A 16,087-nucleotide genomic window follows, 5' to 3' on the forward strand; every position below is an offset into this window, starting at 1 on the left:
GTTTTATAGTTTTCTTTGTATAGGTCCTTCACATATTTAGTCAAGTTGATTCCAAGATATTTGAGTTTGTGTGGCACTATTGTGAATGGGGTTGTTTTCTTAATGTCCATTTCATCCTTATTACTATTGGTGTACAGAAAGGCCATTGATTTTTGTGTGTTAATTTTGTAGCCTGCCACCTTGCTATATGAGTCTATTGTTTCTAGAAGCTTTTTGATAGAGTCTTTAGGGTTTTCTAAGTAGAGTATCATGTAATCTGCAAACAGTGAGAGCTTGACTTCTTCCTTTCCTATCTGGATTCCCTTGATATCCTTTTCTTGCCTAATCGCTATAGCAAGTACTTCCAGTGCTATGTTGAATAGGAGTGCTGAGAGAGGACAGCCTTGTCTTGTGCCAGAATTTAGAGGGAAGGCTTTCAGTTTTTCTCCATTGAGGATAATATTTGCCACTGGCTTGTGGTAGATGGCCTTCACTATATTGAGAAAGGTTCCCTCCATTCCCATCTTGCTGAGAGTTTTGATCAAGAATGGGTGTTGGACCTTATCAAATGCTTTCTCTGCATCTATTGATATGATCATGTGGTTTTTATTTTTCTTGTTATTGATGTTGTGTATTAAGTTGATAGATTTATGGATGTTAAACCAGCCTTGCATTCCTGGGATGAAACCTACTTGATCGTAGTGGATGATCTTTTTAACGAGGCATTGAATCCTATTTGCCAGGATTTTGTTGAGGATCTTTGCATCTGCATTCATCAGTGATATTGGTCTGTAATTTTCTGTCTGGTTTAGATATCAAGGTAATGTTGGCTTCACAAAAGCTATTTGGAAGTGTTTCTGTTTGTTCAATTTCATGAAAGAGTCTTGCCAAGATTGGCAGTAGTTCCTCTTGGAAAGTTTGATAGAATTCATTAGTGAATCCATCTGGACCTGGGCTTTTGTTTTTGGGCAGACTTTTGATTAACATTTTTATTTCATCAATGGTGATGGGGGTGTTTAGATATGCTACATCCTCTTCCTTCAACCGTGGAAGATTATAAGAGTCCAAGAATTTATCCATTTCTTCCAGGTTCTTATTTTTAGTGGCGTAGAGTTTTTCAAAGTAGTTTCTGATTACCCTTTGAATCTCTGTCATATCAGTAGTGATCTCTCCTTTTTCATTCCTGATACGAGTTATCAAGTTTCTCTCTCTCTCTTTCTTTGTTAGATTTGCCAGTGGTCTATCAATCTTGTTTATTTTTTCAAAGAACCAACTTCTGCTTTCGTTGATCTTTCGGATTGTTTTTTGAGTTTCCACTTCGTTGATTTCTGCTCTCAGCTTTGTTATTTCCTTCTGTCTTCCTATTCTTGGGTCCTTTTGTTGAGCATTTTCTAGTTCTATTAGCTGTGTCATTAAGCTACTCAGGTAAGCTCCTTCTTCCTTCCTGATGTGTGCTTGCAAAGCTATAAATTTTCCTCTCAGTACTGCTTTTGCTGTGTCCCATAAGTTCTGAGAGTTTGTGTCTTTATTGTCATTTGTTTCCAGGAACCTTTTTATTTCCTCCTTGATTTCATCTCGGACCCACTGGTTATTGAGCATGAGGCTGTTTAACTTCCAGGTGTTAAAGTGTTTCTTCTGAGTCCCTTTGGAGTTCACAAATAATTTCAGAGCCTTGTGGTCAGCGAAGGTAGTCTGCAAAATTTCTATCCTCTTGATCTTATGGAGGTATGTTTTATGTGCCAGCATGTAGTCTATCCTGGAGAATGTCCCTTGTACATTGGAGAAGAATGTGTATCCAGGTTTCTGGGGATGGAGTGTCCTATATATATCCACTAGGCCTCTTTCTTCCATTTCTCTCCTCAGGTCTAGTATATTCTTGTTGGGTTTCAGTCTGGTTGACCTATCCAGTGTTGACAAAGCCGTGTTAAGGTCCCCCACAATTATTGTGTTGTTGTTGATATTATTTTTCAGATTTGTCAACAGTTGTATAAAATATTTTGCTGGCCCCTCATTCGGTGCATATATGTTTAGGAGAGTGAATTCTTCCTGATTTACGTACCCCTTGATTAATATAAAATGTCCATCTTTGTCCCTTACAACCTTCCTGAGTATAAAGTTTGCATTATCTGATATTAGTATGGCCACTCCAGCTTTTTTATGGGTGTTGTTTGCTTGGATAATTTTTCTCCAGCCTTTTATTTTGAGTCTATGTTTGTTCTGACTATTCAGGTGCGTTTCTTGTAGGCAGCAGAAGGTTGGATTGAGTTTTTTGATCCATTTAGCCACTCTGTGTCTCTTAACTGGTGCATTTAGTCCATTGACGTTGAGAGAAAGAATTGTCCTGGGATTTAACGCCATCTTTATTTCGAAATTTGGTGTGTCTTTTGGGTAGTCTTGTCTTAGATTAGGTCTTTCAGTTTTTCTCTTAAGACTGGTTTTGTGTCTGTGAAGTTTCTGAGCTGTTTTTTGTCTGTGAAACCATGTATTCTTCCGTCAAACCAGAAAGTGAGTTTTGCTGGGTATAGTATTCTGGGTGAAGCATTCATTTCATTCAGTCTTGTCACAATATCCCACCACTGCTTTCTGGCATTGAGTGTTTCTGGTGACAGGTCTGCTGTAAATCTCAGGGAAGCTTGCTTGAACGTGATTTCCCCTTTTGATCTTGCTGTTTTCAGAATTCTGTCTCTATCTGTGGGATTTGTCATTGTGACTAGGATGTGTCTTGGGGTGGTTTTTCTGGGGTCTCTTTTGGTTGATACTCTTCGGGCATGCAGGATTTGATCACATATATTCTTTAGCTCTGGAAGTTTCTCTTTAATGATGTTCTTGACCATTGATTCTTCCTGGGAATTTTCTTCCTGGGTCTCTGGGACTCCAATGATTCTTAAATTGTTTCTGTTGATCTTATCATAGACTTCTATTTTCATCTGTTCCCATTCTTTGACTAATTTTTCCATTGTCTGCTCATTTGCTTTAAGTTTTTTTTTCCAATCTCTCCTGCTGTATGGAATTGTTATGTATCTCATCTTCCACAGCACCAAGTCTATTCTCAGCTTCTGATACCCTATCCCAGAGCTTATCCATTTTGTCATTCACTTCATTTACTGACTTTTTCAGTCCTGTTAGTTGACATGTTATTTCAGTTTGGAGTTTTGTGATTTCTGTCTTCATATTTTCTTGGTTCTTATTAGTGTTCTGTTCAACTCGATCCATGGTTTCTTGGAGTCCGTTGAGCATCTTCCATATTGCTAGTCTAAAGTCCTTATCTGAGAGGTTGATTAGTTGGTTGGTCATTATCTGGTCCTCAGAATTGTCATCTTCATTCTCTATGTCTGAGGCTGGCCTGCGTTGTTTCCCCATTGTCACACTTGTATTGTGGGTTTTTCTATGTGTTGTGGTGGTATTCATTGTCAATATGATGCAGGCAGCACACTCCTCTGGCTCCTCCCTTTCTGGATGGGCTGACTTGCCTCTAAGGGAGGGGAGTCCTCCGTGGATGAAGCCTCACACTGGGTCAAATCTTAGGCCCGAGCATGCAACAGAGAACACAGTCCGGAGAGAAATGTTTGCTTCTGTGATATAGAGCCGTTCTTAGTGTGATTTTTCCTTCTTGTTGCAATGGAGTTCTTTCCTTAGAAAGAGTGCACGGCCGCTATGCGGCCGTGCTCCGCTGGAGCCTCTTTTTGCCCCACTCGCAAGAGTTTCACACAAGAGGACAGTAGACAGACATAGACAGGTCACACTCACAGTTTTTCACAGTTGGGCCCCACTGGGCCGTTGTACTTTCGCGGATTTTCCCCGCCTGGTGTCACACACAGGGAGCCGGCTTTTGCAAAGCTTAGCCGGTTTTCATGCTCTGTAGTCCCTCCCTGAAAATGGCGTCTGGGCTAGCGAGGTTTCTGGAGCCTCTTTTTGCCCCACTCGCAAGAGTTTCACGCAAGAGGACAGTAGACAGACATAGACAGGTCACACTCACAGTTTTTCACAGTTGGGCCCCACTGGGCCGGTGTACTTTCGCGGATTTTCCCCGCCTGGTGTCACACACAGGGAGCCGGCTTTTGCAAAGCTTAGCCGGTTTTCATGCTCTGTAGTCCCTCCCTGAAAATGGCGTCTGGGCTAGCGAGGTTTCTGGAGCCTCTTTTTGCCCCACTCGCAAGAGTTTCACGCAAGAGGACAGTAGACAGACATAGACAGGTCACACTCACAGTTTTTCACAGTTGGGCCCCACTGGGCCGTTGTACTTTCGCGGATTTTCCCCGCCTGGTGTCACACACAGGGAGCCGGCTTTTGCAAAGCTTAGCCGGTTTTCATGCTCTGTAGTCCCTCCCTGAAAATGGCGTCTGGGCTAGCGAGGTTTCTGGAGCCTCTTTTTGCCCCACTCGCAAGAGTTTCACACAAGAGGACAGTAGACAGACATAGACAGGTCAAACTCACAGTTTTTCACAGTTGGGCCCCACTGGGCCGGTGTACTTTCGCGGATTTTCCCCACCTGGTGTCACACACAGGGAGCCGGCTTTTGCAAAGCTTAGCCGGTTTTCCATATGTGATTTTTCTTAGAACTCAAAAAGGCAAAATGAATAAATAATTCTCAAAGAAAGCATAGAAACAACTGAACATGCCACAAATTAGAATCAAGAGGATATGAGAGTAGAGATTAAAAATTTTCAAGCTGAAATAACAGGACTAAAAAACTGGGTTGGTAAAATAAAAACCTCAATCAAAATCCTCTCCAACAGAGTAAAAATGGCTGAAGATAGAATCAGTGAGCTGGAAGATGAGATGCATAACAACTCAATACAACAGAAGTTGGGGGTTGGAGTGGTGGTATAGTGGTAGGACGTTTACCTTGCATACTGTTGACCTAGGACGGACCGCAGTTCTATCCCTCAGAGTCCCATATGGTCCCCCAGCCAGAAACAATTTTTGAGCACATAGCCAAGAGTAACCCCTGAGCATCACAGGTGTGACCCAAAAACAAACAAACAACAGAAGAAGTTGGGAAAAAGCCTTAAAACAACTGATCAGGCAATGAGAAAAGTCCACAAAGAATGTGAACAAACAAAAAGTAGAAGTCTTTGATAAACTCACCTGAAACAACATAAGAATCATTGGAGTCCCAGAGACCCAGGAAGAAAAAAATATCCATAAAGTATCAACAGTCAAGGACATCATTGCAGAAAAACTCCCAGAGCTAAAGAGTGCATGAAACCAAATCCTGCATGCCTGAAGAGTATCAGCTAAAAGAGATCCAAAGAAAAGCATCCCAAAACACATCCTAGTCACAGTGAAGAGCTCCACAGATAGGGATGAAATACTGAAAGCATCAAGATCAAAAGGGAAATTATATTCAAAGGAGCATCCCTAACATTTACAACAGATTTGTCATTAGAAAGCCTTAAGGCGGGGCTGGAGAGATAGCATGGAGGTAAGGCGTTTGCCTTTCATGCAAGAGGTCATCGGTTCGAATCCCAGCGTCCCATATGGTCCCCGTGCCTGCCAGGAGCAATTTCTGAGCATGGAGCCAGGAGTAACCCCTGAGCACTGCCGGGTGTGACCCAAAAACCACAAAAAAAAAAAAAAAAAAAAAAGAAAGCCTTAAGGCCTGAAGGCCATGGTAGGATATAGTGATAAAATTCAACCAAATTAATAAATCACCAATAGTTCTTCACCCAGTCATACTTACATTTAGGTTTGAAGGAAAGATACACAGCTTTCTTGATAAACAATAGCTCAGAAACTTTACAGACTCAAAACTGAAAGGTCTACATCAGGGGTCTCAAACTTGTGGCCCGCGGGCCGTTTCATACAGCATTTTGTGGCCCGCGGCCAGCCTTCAAATATCGCAGTATTCGCAATTATTAGCTTACCGAATAATCGCAATAAAAATCGCATTAGTAAGAAAAAAATCGCATTAAACATTTGCATACCCCGAGCAGTTCCGTTCCGGATATGCAAATGCTTAATGCGATTTTTTGCGATTTTTTTTTCTTACTAATGCGATTTTTTATTGCAAATATCCGGTAAGCAAAATCCCTTATATGGCCCTGCCTCACCCCAACTTTGCCTCCTGCGGCCCCCAGGTAAATTGAGTTTGAGACCCCTGGTCTACATTAAGACAAGACAGACCAACATACATACCAAATTCCTAATGAAAGATGACAATAAATCACTAAATCTCATGACAATTATCTCTCTCAATGTCAATGAACTAAATACACCAGTTAAGAGACACAGAGTGGCAAAATGAATCAGGAAAGCTGAATCTAACATTTTGCTGCTTACAGGAAACACATCTGAATTGTCAGAACAAACACAGACGCAAAGTAAAAGGTTCAAGGACAATCATTCAAGCAAACAACTCCATTAAAAAGTCTGAAATGGCCATACTACTATCAAATGGCACATATTTTAGAATTAAAAAACTTATAAGGGACAGAGATGACATTTCTTAATAATCAAGGGATATGTACAACAGAAAGAACTCACTCACACTCCTAAATATATACTCACCCAATGAGGAACCAGCAAAATATTTACAGCAGTTGCTGTAAATTTGAAGGGAGACATCAATAGCAACACAATAATAGTGGGACGCTTCAACACTTCCTTGTAACCCCTTGATAGGTCAATCAGAGAACCAACTCTCGGGGCCAGAGTGATAGCACAGTGAAAAACTCTATGCCACAAAACATGAGAACCTGGAAGAAATAGATAAAAAGTTGGAGTCTTGGGCCCGGAGAGATAGCACAGCGGTGTTTGCCTTGCAAGCAACCGATCCAGGGCCAAAGGTGGTTGGTTCGAATCCCGGTGTCCCATATGGTCCCCCGTGCCTGCCAGGAGCTGTTTCTGAGCAGACAGCCAGGAGTAACCCCTGAGCACTGCCGGGTGTGACCCAAAAACCAAAAAAAAAAAAAAAGTTGGAGTCTTATAACCTCCCAAGGATGAACCAAGATGATCTGGCATATTTGAACAGACCCATCACTATTAATGAAGTTAAAATAATCAAAAGTAATCAAAAGTCTTCTCGAAAACAAAAGCATAGGCCCAGATGAATCCACTAACAAATTCTTTCAAACATTTCAAGAGGACCTACTCCCAATCCTTTCAGACTCTTCCAGGAAACTGAAGAAACAGAGACACTCTCAAAAAGTTTTTATGAAGCTAATACCACCCTGATACCAAAAGCAAACAGAGATGCCACAAGAAAGAAAACTACAGACCGATATCCCTGATGAACACAGATGCTAAGATTCTTAGAATTTGCTAAAATCCTAGCAAATAAGATCCAACACCTCATCAAGAAAGTCATACACCACAACCAAGTAGGATTCATTCCAGAGATGCAAGGATGGTTTAACATAGGTAAGTCAATCAACATAATACACCTCATCAATAAAAGAAAAAATTAAAATCACATGATCATGTCAATAGATTCAGAGAAAGCATTTGATAAGATCCAACACACATTCATATAAAAACTGTCAACAATATGGGAATGGAAGAACTTTTATCAATATAGTCAGGCCCTTTACCACAAGCTCATGGCAAATATCCTAAATGGAGAAAGACTAAAAGCCTTTCCTCCAAGATCTGGTACAAGACAAGGCTACCTCCTCTTATCACTATTATTCAACATAAGACTGGAAGTACTTGCCATAGAAATTAGGCAAGAAAAGATATCTAGGGTATACAAATAGGAAAGGAAGAAGTCAAGCTCTCACTGTTTGCAGACAACATGATACTATATTTAGAGAACCCTAAAGACTACCAAAAAGCTCCTAGAAAAGAAACAATAGTTTCATATAGCAAAGTGGAAGGCTACAAAATTAACATGCAAAAATCAATGGTCTTCTTATACACAAACAGATATTAAAAACACAATCCCATTCACAATAGCATCACAGAAATTCAAATACCTTGGAATCAACTTAACTCAACAAGTGTAGGACCTATACCAAAAAAACTACGAAACACTGCTTCAAGAAATAAAAGAGGACACAGAAAATAGAGACATATACCCTGTTCATGGATTAGGAGGATTAACATCTTAAAAATGGCAATACCACCCAAAGCATTGTACAGATTTAATGCAATCCCTCTAAAGATACCCATGACATTCTTCAAAAAAGTGAGTCAAATACTCCTGAAATTCAGTTGGAATAGTAATTGCTAAAATAGTAAATAGCTAAAACAATCCTTAGGGGAAAATAAGATGGGAGGTATCACTTTCCCCAACTTAAATTGTACTACAAAGCAATAGTCATTAAAACAGCATGGTATTGGAATAAAGACAGACCCACAAATCAATGGAATAGATACCAATATTCAGAAAACGTCCTCCAGACATACAACTAATTAATCTTTGATAAGGGACAATAAATGCAAAATGGAGCAAGGAAAGCCTCTTCAACAAGGAGTGTTTGGAAATTGATCAGCCACTTGCAAAAATAGTGAACTCAGACCTCTATCTTACACCATGCACAAAGGTCAAATCAAAATGGATTAAAGACCTGGATATCAAACATGCAACTGTATGACTATATAATGTGGGGGCCGGAGAAATAGCATGGAGATAAGGCGTTTGCCTTGCATGCAGAAGGATGGTGGTTCAAATCTCTGCATCCCATATGGTCCCTCAAGCCTGCCAGGAGCGATTTCTGAGTGTAGAGCCAGGAGTGATCCCTGAGTGCTGCTGGGTGTGACCCCTCAAAAAATAACTATATACTGTATATAGAAGAATATGTAGGCAAAACATTCCAGGAGATTGAAACTAAAGGCATCTTCAAGGAGGAAACACCAGTGTCCAAACAAGTGGAAGCAGTGATAAGCAAATGGAATTATATTAAACTGAGAAGTTTCTGCACCTCAAAGAAAACAGGGACTAGGGTAAAAGGTCATCCACAAAATGGGAGAAACTATTCACTCAACACCCATCAGATAAGGGATTAATATCTAAGATAAACAAGGTACTAACAGAACTTAACAAGAAAAAAACATCTATACCCATCAAAAAAATGGGAAGAAGAAATAAACAGACATTTCCTCAAAGAAGAAATGCAGATGGCCAAAAGGCACATGAAAAAATGCTCCATATCATTAATCATCAAAGAGATGAAAATCAAAACAATGAAGAGGTATCATCTCACATCACAGAGACTGGAACACATCACAAAGAACAAGAACAACCAGTGCTGGTGAGGATGCACTAAGAAAGTAACACTCATCCACTGGTATGGGATTGCCTTCTAGTCCAACTTTTCTGGGAAATCAACATGGATATTTCTCAAAAAACTGAAAATTGAGCTCCCATACTATCCAGCTATACTACTGGATATAAAAACACAATATGGACACAATGTAAATACAATATAAAAATGCCCTCTGCATACCTAGGTTCATTGCAGCAATATTTATAATAGCCCACATTAATGATGACCCACAACAGATGAGTGGATAAAGAAATTGTGATATATCTACATAATGGAATACTACACAGCTGTTAGAAAAAATGAAGTCATGAAATTTACTATACATGAATGGACTATTATAGTGAAGACTATTATGCTGAGTGAAATGAGTCAGAGGGAGAAGAAACAGAATCGTCTCACTCATCTGTGGGATTTAAGAAAAATAAAAGACATTGTTGAAATAACACCCAGAGACAATAGAGATGCGGGCTGAAGAACCAGCCCATCATATGAAGCTTACCACAAAGAGTGATGAGCACAGAAAAATAACTAACAACTACCATGACAATGATAGTTAGAAAAAAAATAAAATGCTTGTTCTGAAGTTAGGCAGGGGGTGGGGGAGTAGGGAAATGTGAAACATTAGTGGCAGGGAAAAAGTCTCACTGGTGAAGGCGGTGTTCAGTCGATGACTGAAACCCAAGTATGAACATTTTTGTTACCGCAATGCTTAAATAAAGAAATTATTATTAGGGCCCAGAGAGATAGCACAGCAGCGTTTGCCTTGTAAGCAGCGGATCCAGGACCTAAGGTGGTTGGTTCGAATCCCGGTGTCCCATATGGTCCCCCGTGCCTGCCAGGAGCTGTTTCTGAGCAGACAGCCAGGAGTAACCCCTGAGCACCGCCGGGTGTGGCCCAAAAACCAAAAAAAAAAAAAAAATATATATATATATATATATATATATATATAATTAAAAAATAAGCATTATGGTTGAATTATAAAAATATCTTTTTAATTCTATACCAAATCAAAAATTTCTAAAATAAAAACAAGCACAGCTTGTGGTAAAAACTAATAATTTTTTCAAACATTTATTTTATATTATAAAATATACTAATGAGGTGAACACATTTTATAAGTTACCTCTTACTGTGGGGAAAAATTATTAAAACATAAAATAAAATCAGATTGTGCCCTAATTTTAATCACCATGGGACATTCTGAACGAGACTGTCTGAATTAGTTTCTGGCCACCCAGAAGCCTTTCTAAAATAGAAAGCACTTCTATTCCACCTTTGCAGGTACATAATTTTTTGCCTAATCATTTATTTTTCATTTACAGTAACTCTATGCAAAGTTTCTCCCACCACAAAATGAGCTCAAGATAAATGGTGGTTTTCAAACATTGCTGTTGTTGACCAAGGAGGGTTAAAATTCCCAGATAAATCCATCATAACAAAAAGAATTGAGGAATTGTCTGCTGTTCTGTGTCCACAAAAGAGAAGTCTCTAAGTTGGAGACACAGTAAAAGTAATGTTAAGAGTTGGCACAACCAATTAGATGCCAAGAGAGCCAAATTTGTCAGTGACTGGCTGTCGCTGTCATATTGGCTGACTATTACAAGGATCAGATTTTAAAGGGAAAAATCTTAAAGAGCTCTTGTGGTTTGTTTACCTGTTTCCATAAAACACAAACCAATAGTTCTCATATAATTTAGTAAGTCTTTCTTAGGCTGACTATTCAGTTTTCATGCAATCCATGTTGATTTTCTAGAGACTCTAAGTACATCTTTATGATCTGCCTTCAATACTACTAGTCACATAGTAAACTCAAGAATTCAAAATAATTGGCTGTCTTTACCAGAATCAGCACCTAAGAACCAACAGGATTGGGTCAAAACCAGTGAAAAATTGCTCTATCCTTAAGAAGTCTATATTCTATGAGTTGCTTCAACTTCACTTCCAGTATTGTTTTTTGGGGGGGAGAGGGGTCACACCTGATGGTGCTGAGGCTCTGTACTCAGGAATCACGCCTCGTGATGCATGGGAAGATAATATGGGAATTCTGGGGATCAAATGCTAGTAGGCCACATGCAAGGCAAGCACCCTAACCATTGTACTATCTCCCTGTCCTGGCCCCTAGTATTCTTATGTTACAGAAACATCTGTGTTTTCTCAAATAATGGCTTGCATTTGGTTGTCTGATGCTAGACAATGACTGAGAACTTAATGCATTTCATCACCAGATGATTCCAGCCCTCTCTGATAAATAGTTCTATCTCACAAAACTAAAAGAAATATTTTCTAAGTTCACAAATAAGTATAGGCATGTAAATGTAACAAGATAGGCTACTGCATTTAAACAAATTGTTAATACGATGCTATCATATATATAAAAAAAACATACCTAAAATTTTTAATTCAGTAACTGTAAAAATAGGGAGAAAGTAGTAATTGCTTTATTGATCTTTAGGCTCCACACTTTGAATCACTTACTTATACTAGATTAGTTTGTACATTATGTTAGTCTTGCAGTACAGAATTATTTATGTATGGTTGTGATTTTAACTCTACTTCGGTGCCCCTTTTTCTTTTGGTTTGAAATTACTGCATTGAATATTATTTTTCTGATCTTAGCTGATATTTTCATTTCTTTATATCATATTGAAGGTGATTAGTTCTTCTAAATTGCTAACTTTACATCCTAAGTGGATATTGATTTTGTTGAGGCCTCTTTTTTATATAATCATGGAACATAAAATTGTTCCGTCAGTGATGAGCTTTGTGGACAGATACTCCAAATTGCTCAGTAAGACTCACTTTGTCTTGACTTATGTAAAGATGGGTCTGATGTGTAAGTTCAAAACCAACAGGATGTAATTTTCCCTCCAAGAATTGTCTTTGTGGTTTTTAAACTTATTACTTTATTTTTATCTTCATATAAAAATATGAGTTAAAATGTCAAAAATAAAATAACTAAAAAGTATATTTGTACTATGCTCACTTAATCTAAACAACATCATGGCAGAAGCCCAAGAGAAGAATGAATTTGCAATCGTTCATAAAATCATAATCATAGTGTTTATTTAGCAACCTGATCTGAGGACTGAACATTAAATATATGCAACATTAAATAATCAGTGCAAACCATAAAAGTATCAGTGCAATATTTCATCAAATATAATTAGCAAAAGCATTTAAATCTGGTCACTTAGATTTATGTATATGCAACAATAATCACTGTAGCACCTCTTCAAATGCAAACGTTTCTCTGACTTTATCAAATTCATCTGATGACTTTTTTATAGTATTTTTATATTATATTATATTATATTATAGTATATTTTATAGTATTTTTATAGTATTTTCTTATTAAATGCTAGGGCGTATAATTGTCAGCCATCATCTTAATACATTTCAATCTTTTGCTGATATAAATTTCTTTTAAATTAAAAAATTTTTTAATTATTATTATTATTATCATTATTTTTTTTTTTTGGTTTTTGGGTTACACCCAGCGGTGCTCAGGGTTTACTTCTGGCTCTGTGCTCAGAAATCGCTCCTGGCAGGCATTGGGGATCATATGGAATGCCGGGATCGAACCATCATCCTTCCTAGAACGGCTGAGTGCAAGGCAAATGCCATTAACTTGTGCTATTTCTCCAGCCTCAATTTTTAAATTATTTAAAAAAAATTAAAAGTTGTAGTAAATTTGGTGCTGGAGCAATAGCACAGTGATAGGGCATCTCTGCCTTGCATGCATCCAATCCTGGATGGACCCCAGTTCCATTCCCGGAATCCCCCATATAGTTCCCAGAGCCTGCCAGGAGTGATTTCTGAGTGCAGAGCCAGGAGTAACTCCTGAGCACTGCTGGGTGTGACCCAACACCCCCCCCCAAATCCAGTGAATTTAATTTTGCATTAGTGAATGGAGGGCGGTATTGTCTTTATAACTGAAACCCAACTACAAACATGTTTGTAGTCATGGTAAAGATATTATTTAAAAAAAAAGAAAAAGAAATACAGTGAATGCTCTTCTTTTTTCTCTCATTACAAACACTCTATACATTTACCTACAGAATTTGCATTTTGCATTTAAATCAAATCCCTAAATTCTTTTGTTTTTCAAAAGGCAACAGAAATTATTTATATAAAATAGTAGTGACGGAGAAAACTGCAGCATTTTAATATAATAAACATTTCTTCCTTTATCGATTAACTTCAAGACATAAAAGCACACTTAAACTTGTTCTTCAGGAAAAGTTTTTCAAAGAGTAAAAATTATAAGAGTTCTATGAACCCAGAGTTTGAAATGGAAACAGCAGGTTCTAAATAAATATTAAATAAATATTCTTGGTTTCTGACTTGTTTGTTTGCTACACTAACAGTACAGTGAACAGAGCTACTGTGCTAGGTCATAGTCAATTACATTTGTGATCTTATTTTATTAACTTTTCAGGCCAAGCACTTGAGCACATGCAGCAGAGAAGAGGGTTGTAGCCATTTTTGTAGATTAGAAAGCTAAAAGATAGATTGTATTATAGACTCACCTTTGGGCGTCTTGAAATACTCTGGCAACGTTAAAATAAATGCGATCCCTACAGCCAGAAGCAACTTTAAAAAAACAGTTTTAGTCATGGCAGTTCATATGCCCAGTAGGTTCCCATTTGAACACATTTCCTCCTGTGTTCTTCTCATCTCCTCCGCAGCTCTAAATTTATGCAACATACCTCAAACTTCCTTTGGTGCAAGACTTTTTTTTTTTAAGCCTTGAACTGAGACCTCTTCGTTTTGAGTCACTTTCCATTGAAAAACCTAAATTGTCATGAACTTTTAAATTCTTCTAAACAAGAAAGAGAAAGAAACGGTTAAAAAAAAAAAAAAAACCAAGTTTCTGTTTTGTCCTCATTTAAATTTGAAACTGTTTCCTCATGTTTACCAATGTAGGTAGACATGCACACATGCTCAAAACAGAATCATGGTTGTTTGCATATCATTTCTTTATTCACTTAGGATGTGATTCCTGACTCCCACCTCCTAAGATGTGGGCGATGTTCAGAACACAGGTGTTAGAAGGCAGCCGTACAAGTAGGAGAAACTAATGACAGACAGAAATTTGCTCCTACTTACTAGTTAACTTGGAATAACTTATCATTGTTATGCCAGTAAACCCGGTGGTTATTATTATGAAATCCACATTTTAAGTTCCTATTTAGAAAAAAAAAACGTTTATTCTGATAATTGCCTTGAAATAAAATACATTGTCAGGGCCAGAGGGGTGGTGCAAGTGGTAGGGCATTTGCCTTGTATGCGTTAACCTAGGATGAACTGCGGTTTAATCCCCCAGCGTCCCATATGGTCCCCAAGCCAGGAGCAATTTCTGAGCGCATAGCCAGGAATAACCCCTGAGCATCACCAGGTGTGGCCTCAAAAACAAACAAACAAAAAATTAAATCTTTCATTAGGGGTCATTCATGGCTATACTCTGGGGACCATATGCTGTACCAAGGATGGATCCTGGGACCACCTGCATACTTGTAGGCAAATCATACACTGAACCCATTGAGCTCGCTCTTTCACTCTTGCTTGCTCTCTCTCAGAAATTTTTCATGTTTGTTCTGTTTTGGGGCCACACTTAGTGGTGCTCCAGGGCTACTCCTGGCAGGATCGGGAGACCATATGGGATGCTGAGGATCAAACGCTGGTTGACCACATGCGAAGCAAGCGCCCTACCCACTGTGCTATTGCTCCAGCCCCACTGTCAGAAATCTTTATAGTTTGATTTCCCCACTTTCATTTGTTGGTATTTTTGTCTGTGATGCTCTCCAGAGGGCTGCCCAACAGTGTGTTGCTCATCCACCGCCACGGCAATGATCACTGAAGTTTGTGCTTATGGGTGGCTGCAAAGCTTGTGCACATGTGAGCTGAGCTCTCTCACTTCCTGACCCTGTGCTCACAAATCTTTTTCAACATGCAGCATTTGAGGTGTTACTTCCCTTTTCTTGTGGCACTCACAAACTTGTGGCTATGTGCACCAGGACCCACAGATAGCAGAAATCCTAGGCTCACAGCCAGGGCATGTGGGGCACTGAGGATTTGAACTGGTGGCCACAGACTTGCAAAACAGGCATGATCACTCTGCTATTTCTCGGGATCCAAATACTTATATTTTTAACATCAGCCATCTACACCACCACTACAGTTAAGAATTTGGCTTCAGCTTCTTTGAGGTATCCAACTTAAAAATAGCAATGACTTAGAAATAAATATAGATGGTGTCAACTCTTGTTTGACTTTTAATCCTAAAGCTAGACTTTTTAGTACAAGTTAATTTTTATTTAAATGTAAAAATTACCCAAAGAGGGCTGAACCCAAGTTCAATCAACGAAATACCATAGGGTTCCTTGAGCCTGCCATGAATAAATTCAGAGTGCAGAGTACCAGGAGTAACCCCTGAGTGTAGCCAGATGTGGCCCCAAACCAAATATATATATGTATATGTATATATATACATATATATGTATATACATATATATTTATGTGTATATGTATATATACATATATATGTATAGACATATATATGTATGTATATAGTTATGTATAACTATAGATAGATGATAGATAGATAGATAGATAGATAGATAGATAGATAGATAGATAGATAGATAGATAGATAGATAGATAGATAGATAGATAGATAGATAGATAGATGACAGATTGAAACAAAGAGGGGCTAGGTCCAGAGTTGCAGGACATTTGTCTTGCATGTGGTCAACCCAAGACTTAATCCTCAAGCAACCCATATGGTCTTCTGAGCATTCCACCAGTGATCCCTGAGTACAAAGTCAAAAGTAAATCATGAACAATGCCTGGTGTGCATTCCCTCTGCCCCCCAAAAATAAATAAATAAATCACCCAAA

The 16,087-nt window shown here is 38.6% G+C and overlaps 1 protein-coding gene across 1 annotated transcript in view; it reads right to left on the reverse strand.

The window, feature by feature from the left end:
* TMEM156 (transmembrane protein 156) overlaps positions 1-13,805 on the reverse strand; it is a 66,161-nt gene extending 52,356 nt beyond the window's left edge. The window contains 1 exon segment of the mRNA XM_049789823.1: positions 13,718-13,805. Coding sequence (XP_049645780.1) covers positions 13,718-13,805 — 88 coding nt within the window.
* Positions 13,806-16,087: the final 2,282 nt, after the last annotated feature.

This window comes from Suncus etruscus, chromosome 16 (assembly GCF_024139225.1).
Source record: "Suncus etruscus isolate mSunEtr1 chromosome 16, mSunEtr1.pri.cur, whole genome shotgun sequence".
NCBI classification, from domain to species: domain Eukaryota; kingdom Metazoa; phylum Chordata; class Mammalia; order Eulipotyphla; family Soricidae; genus Suncus; species Suncus etruscus.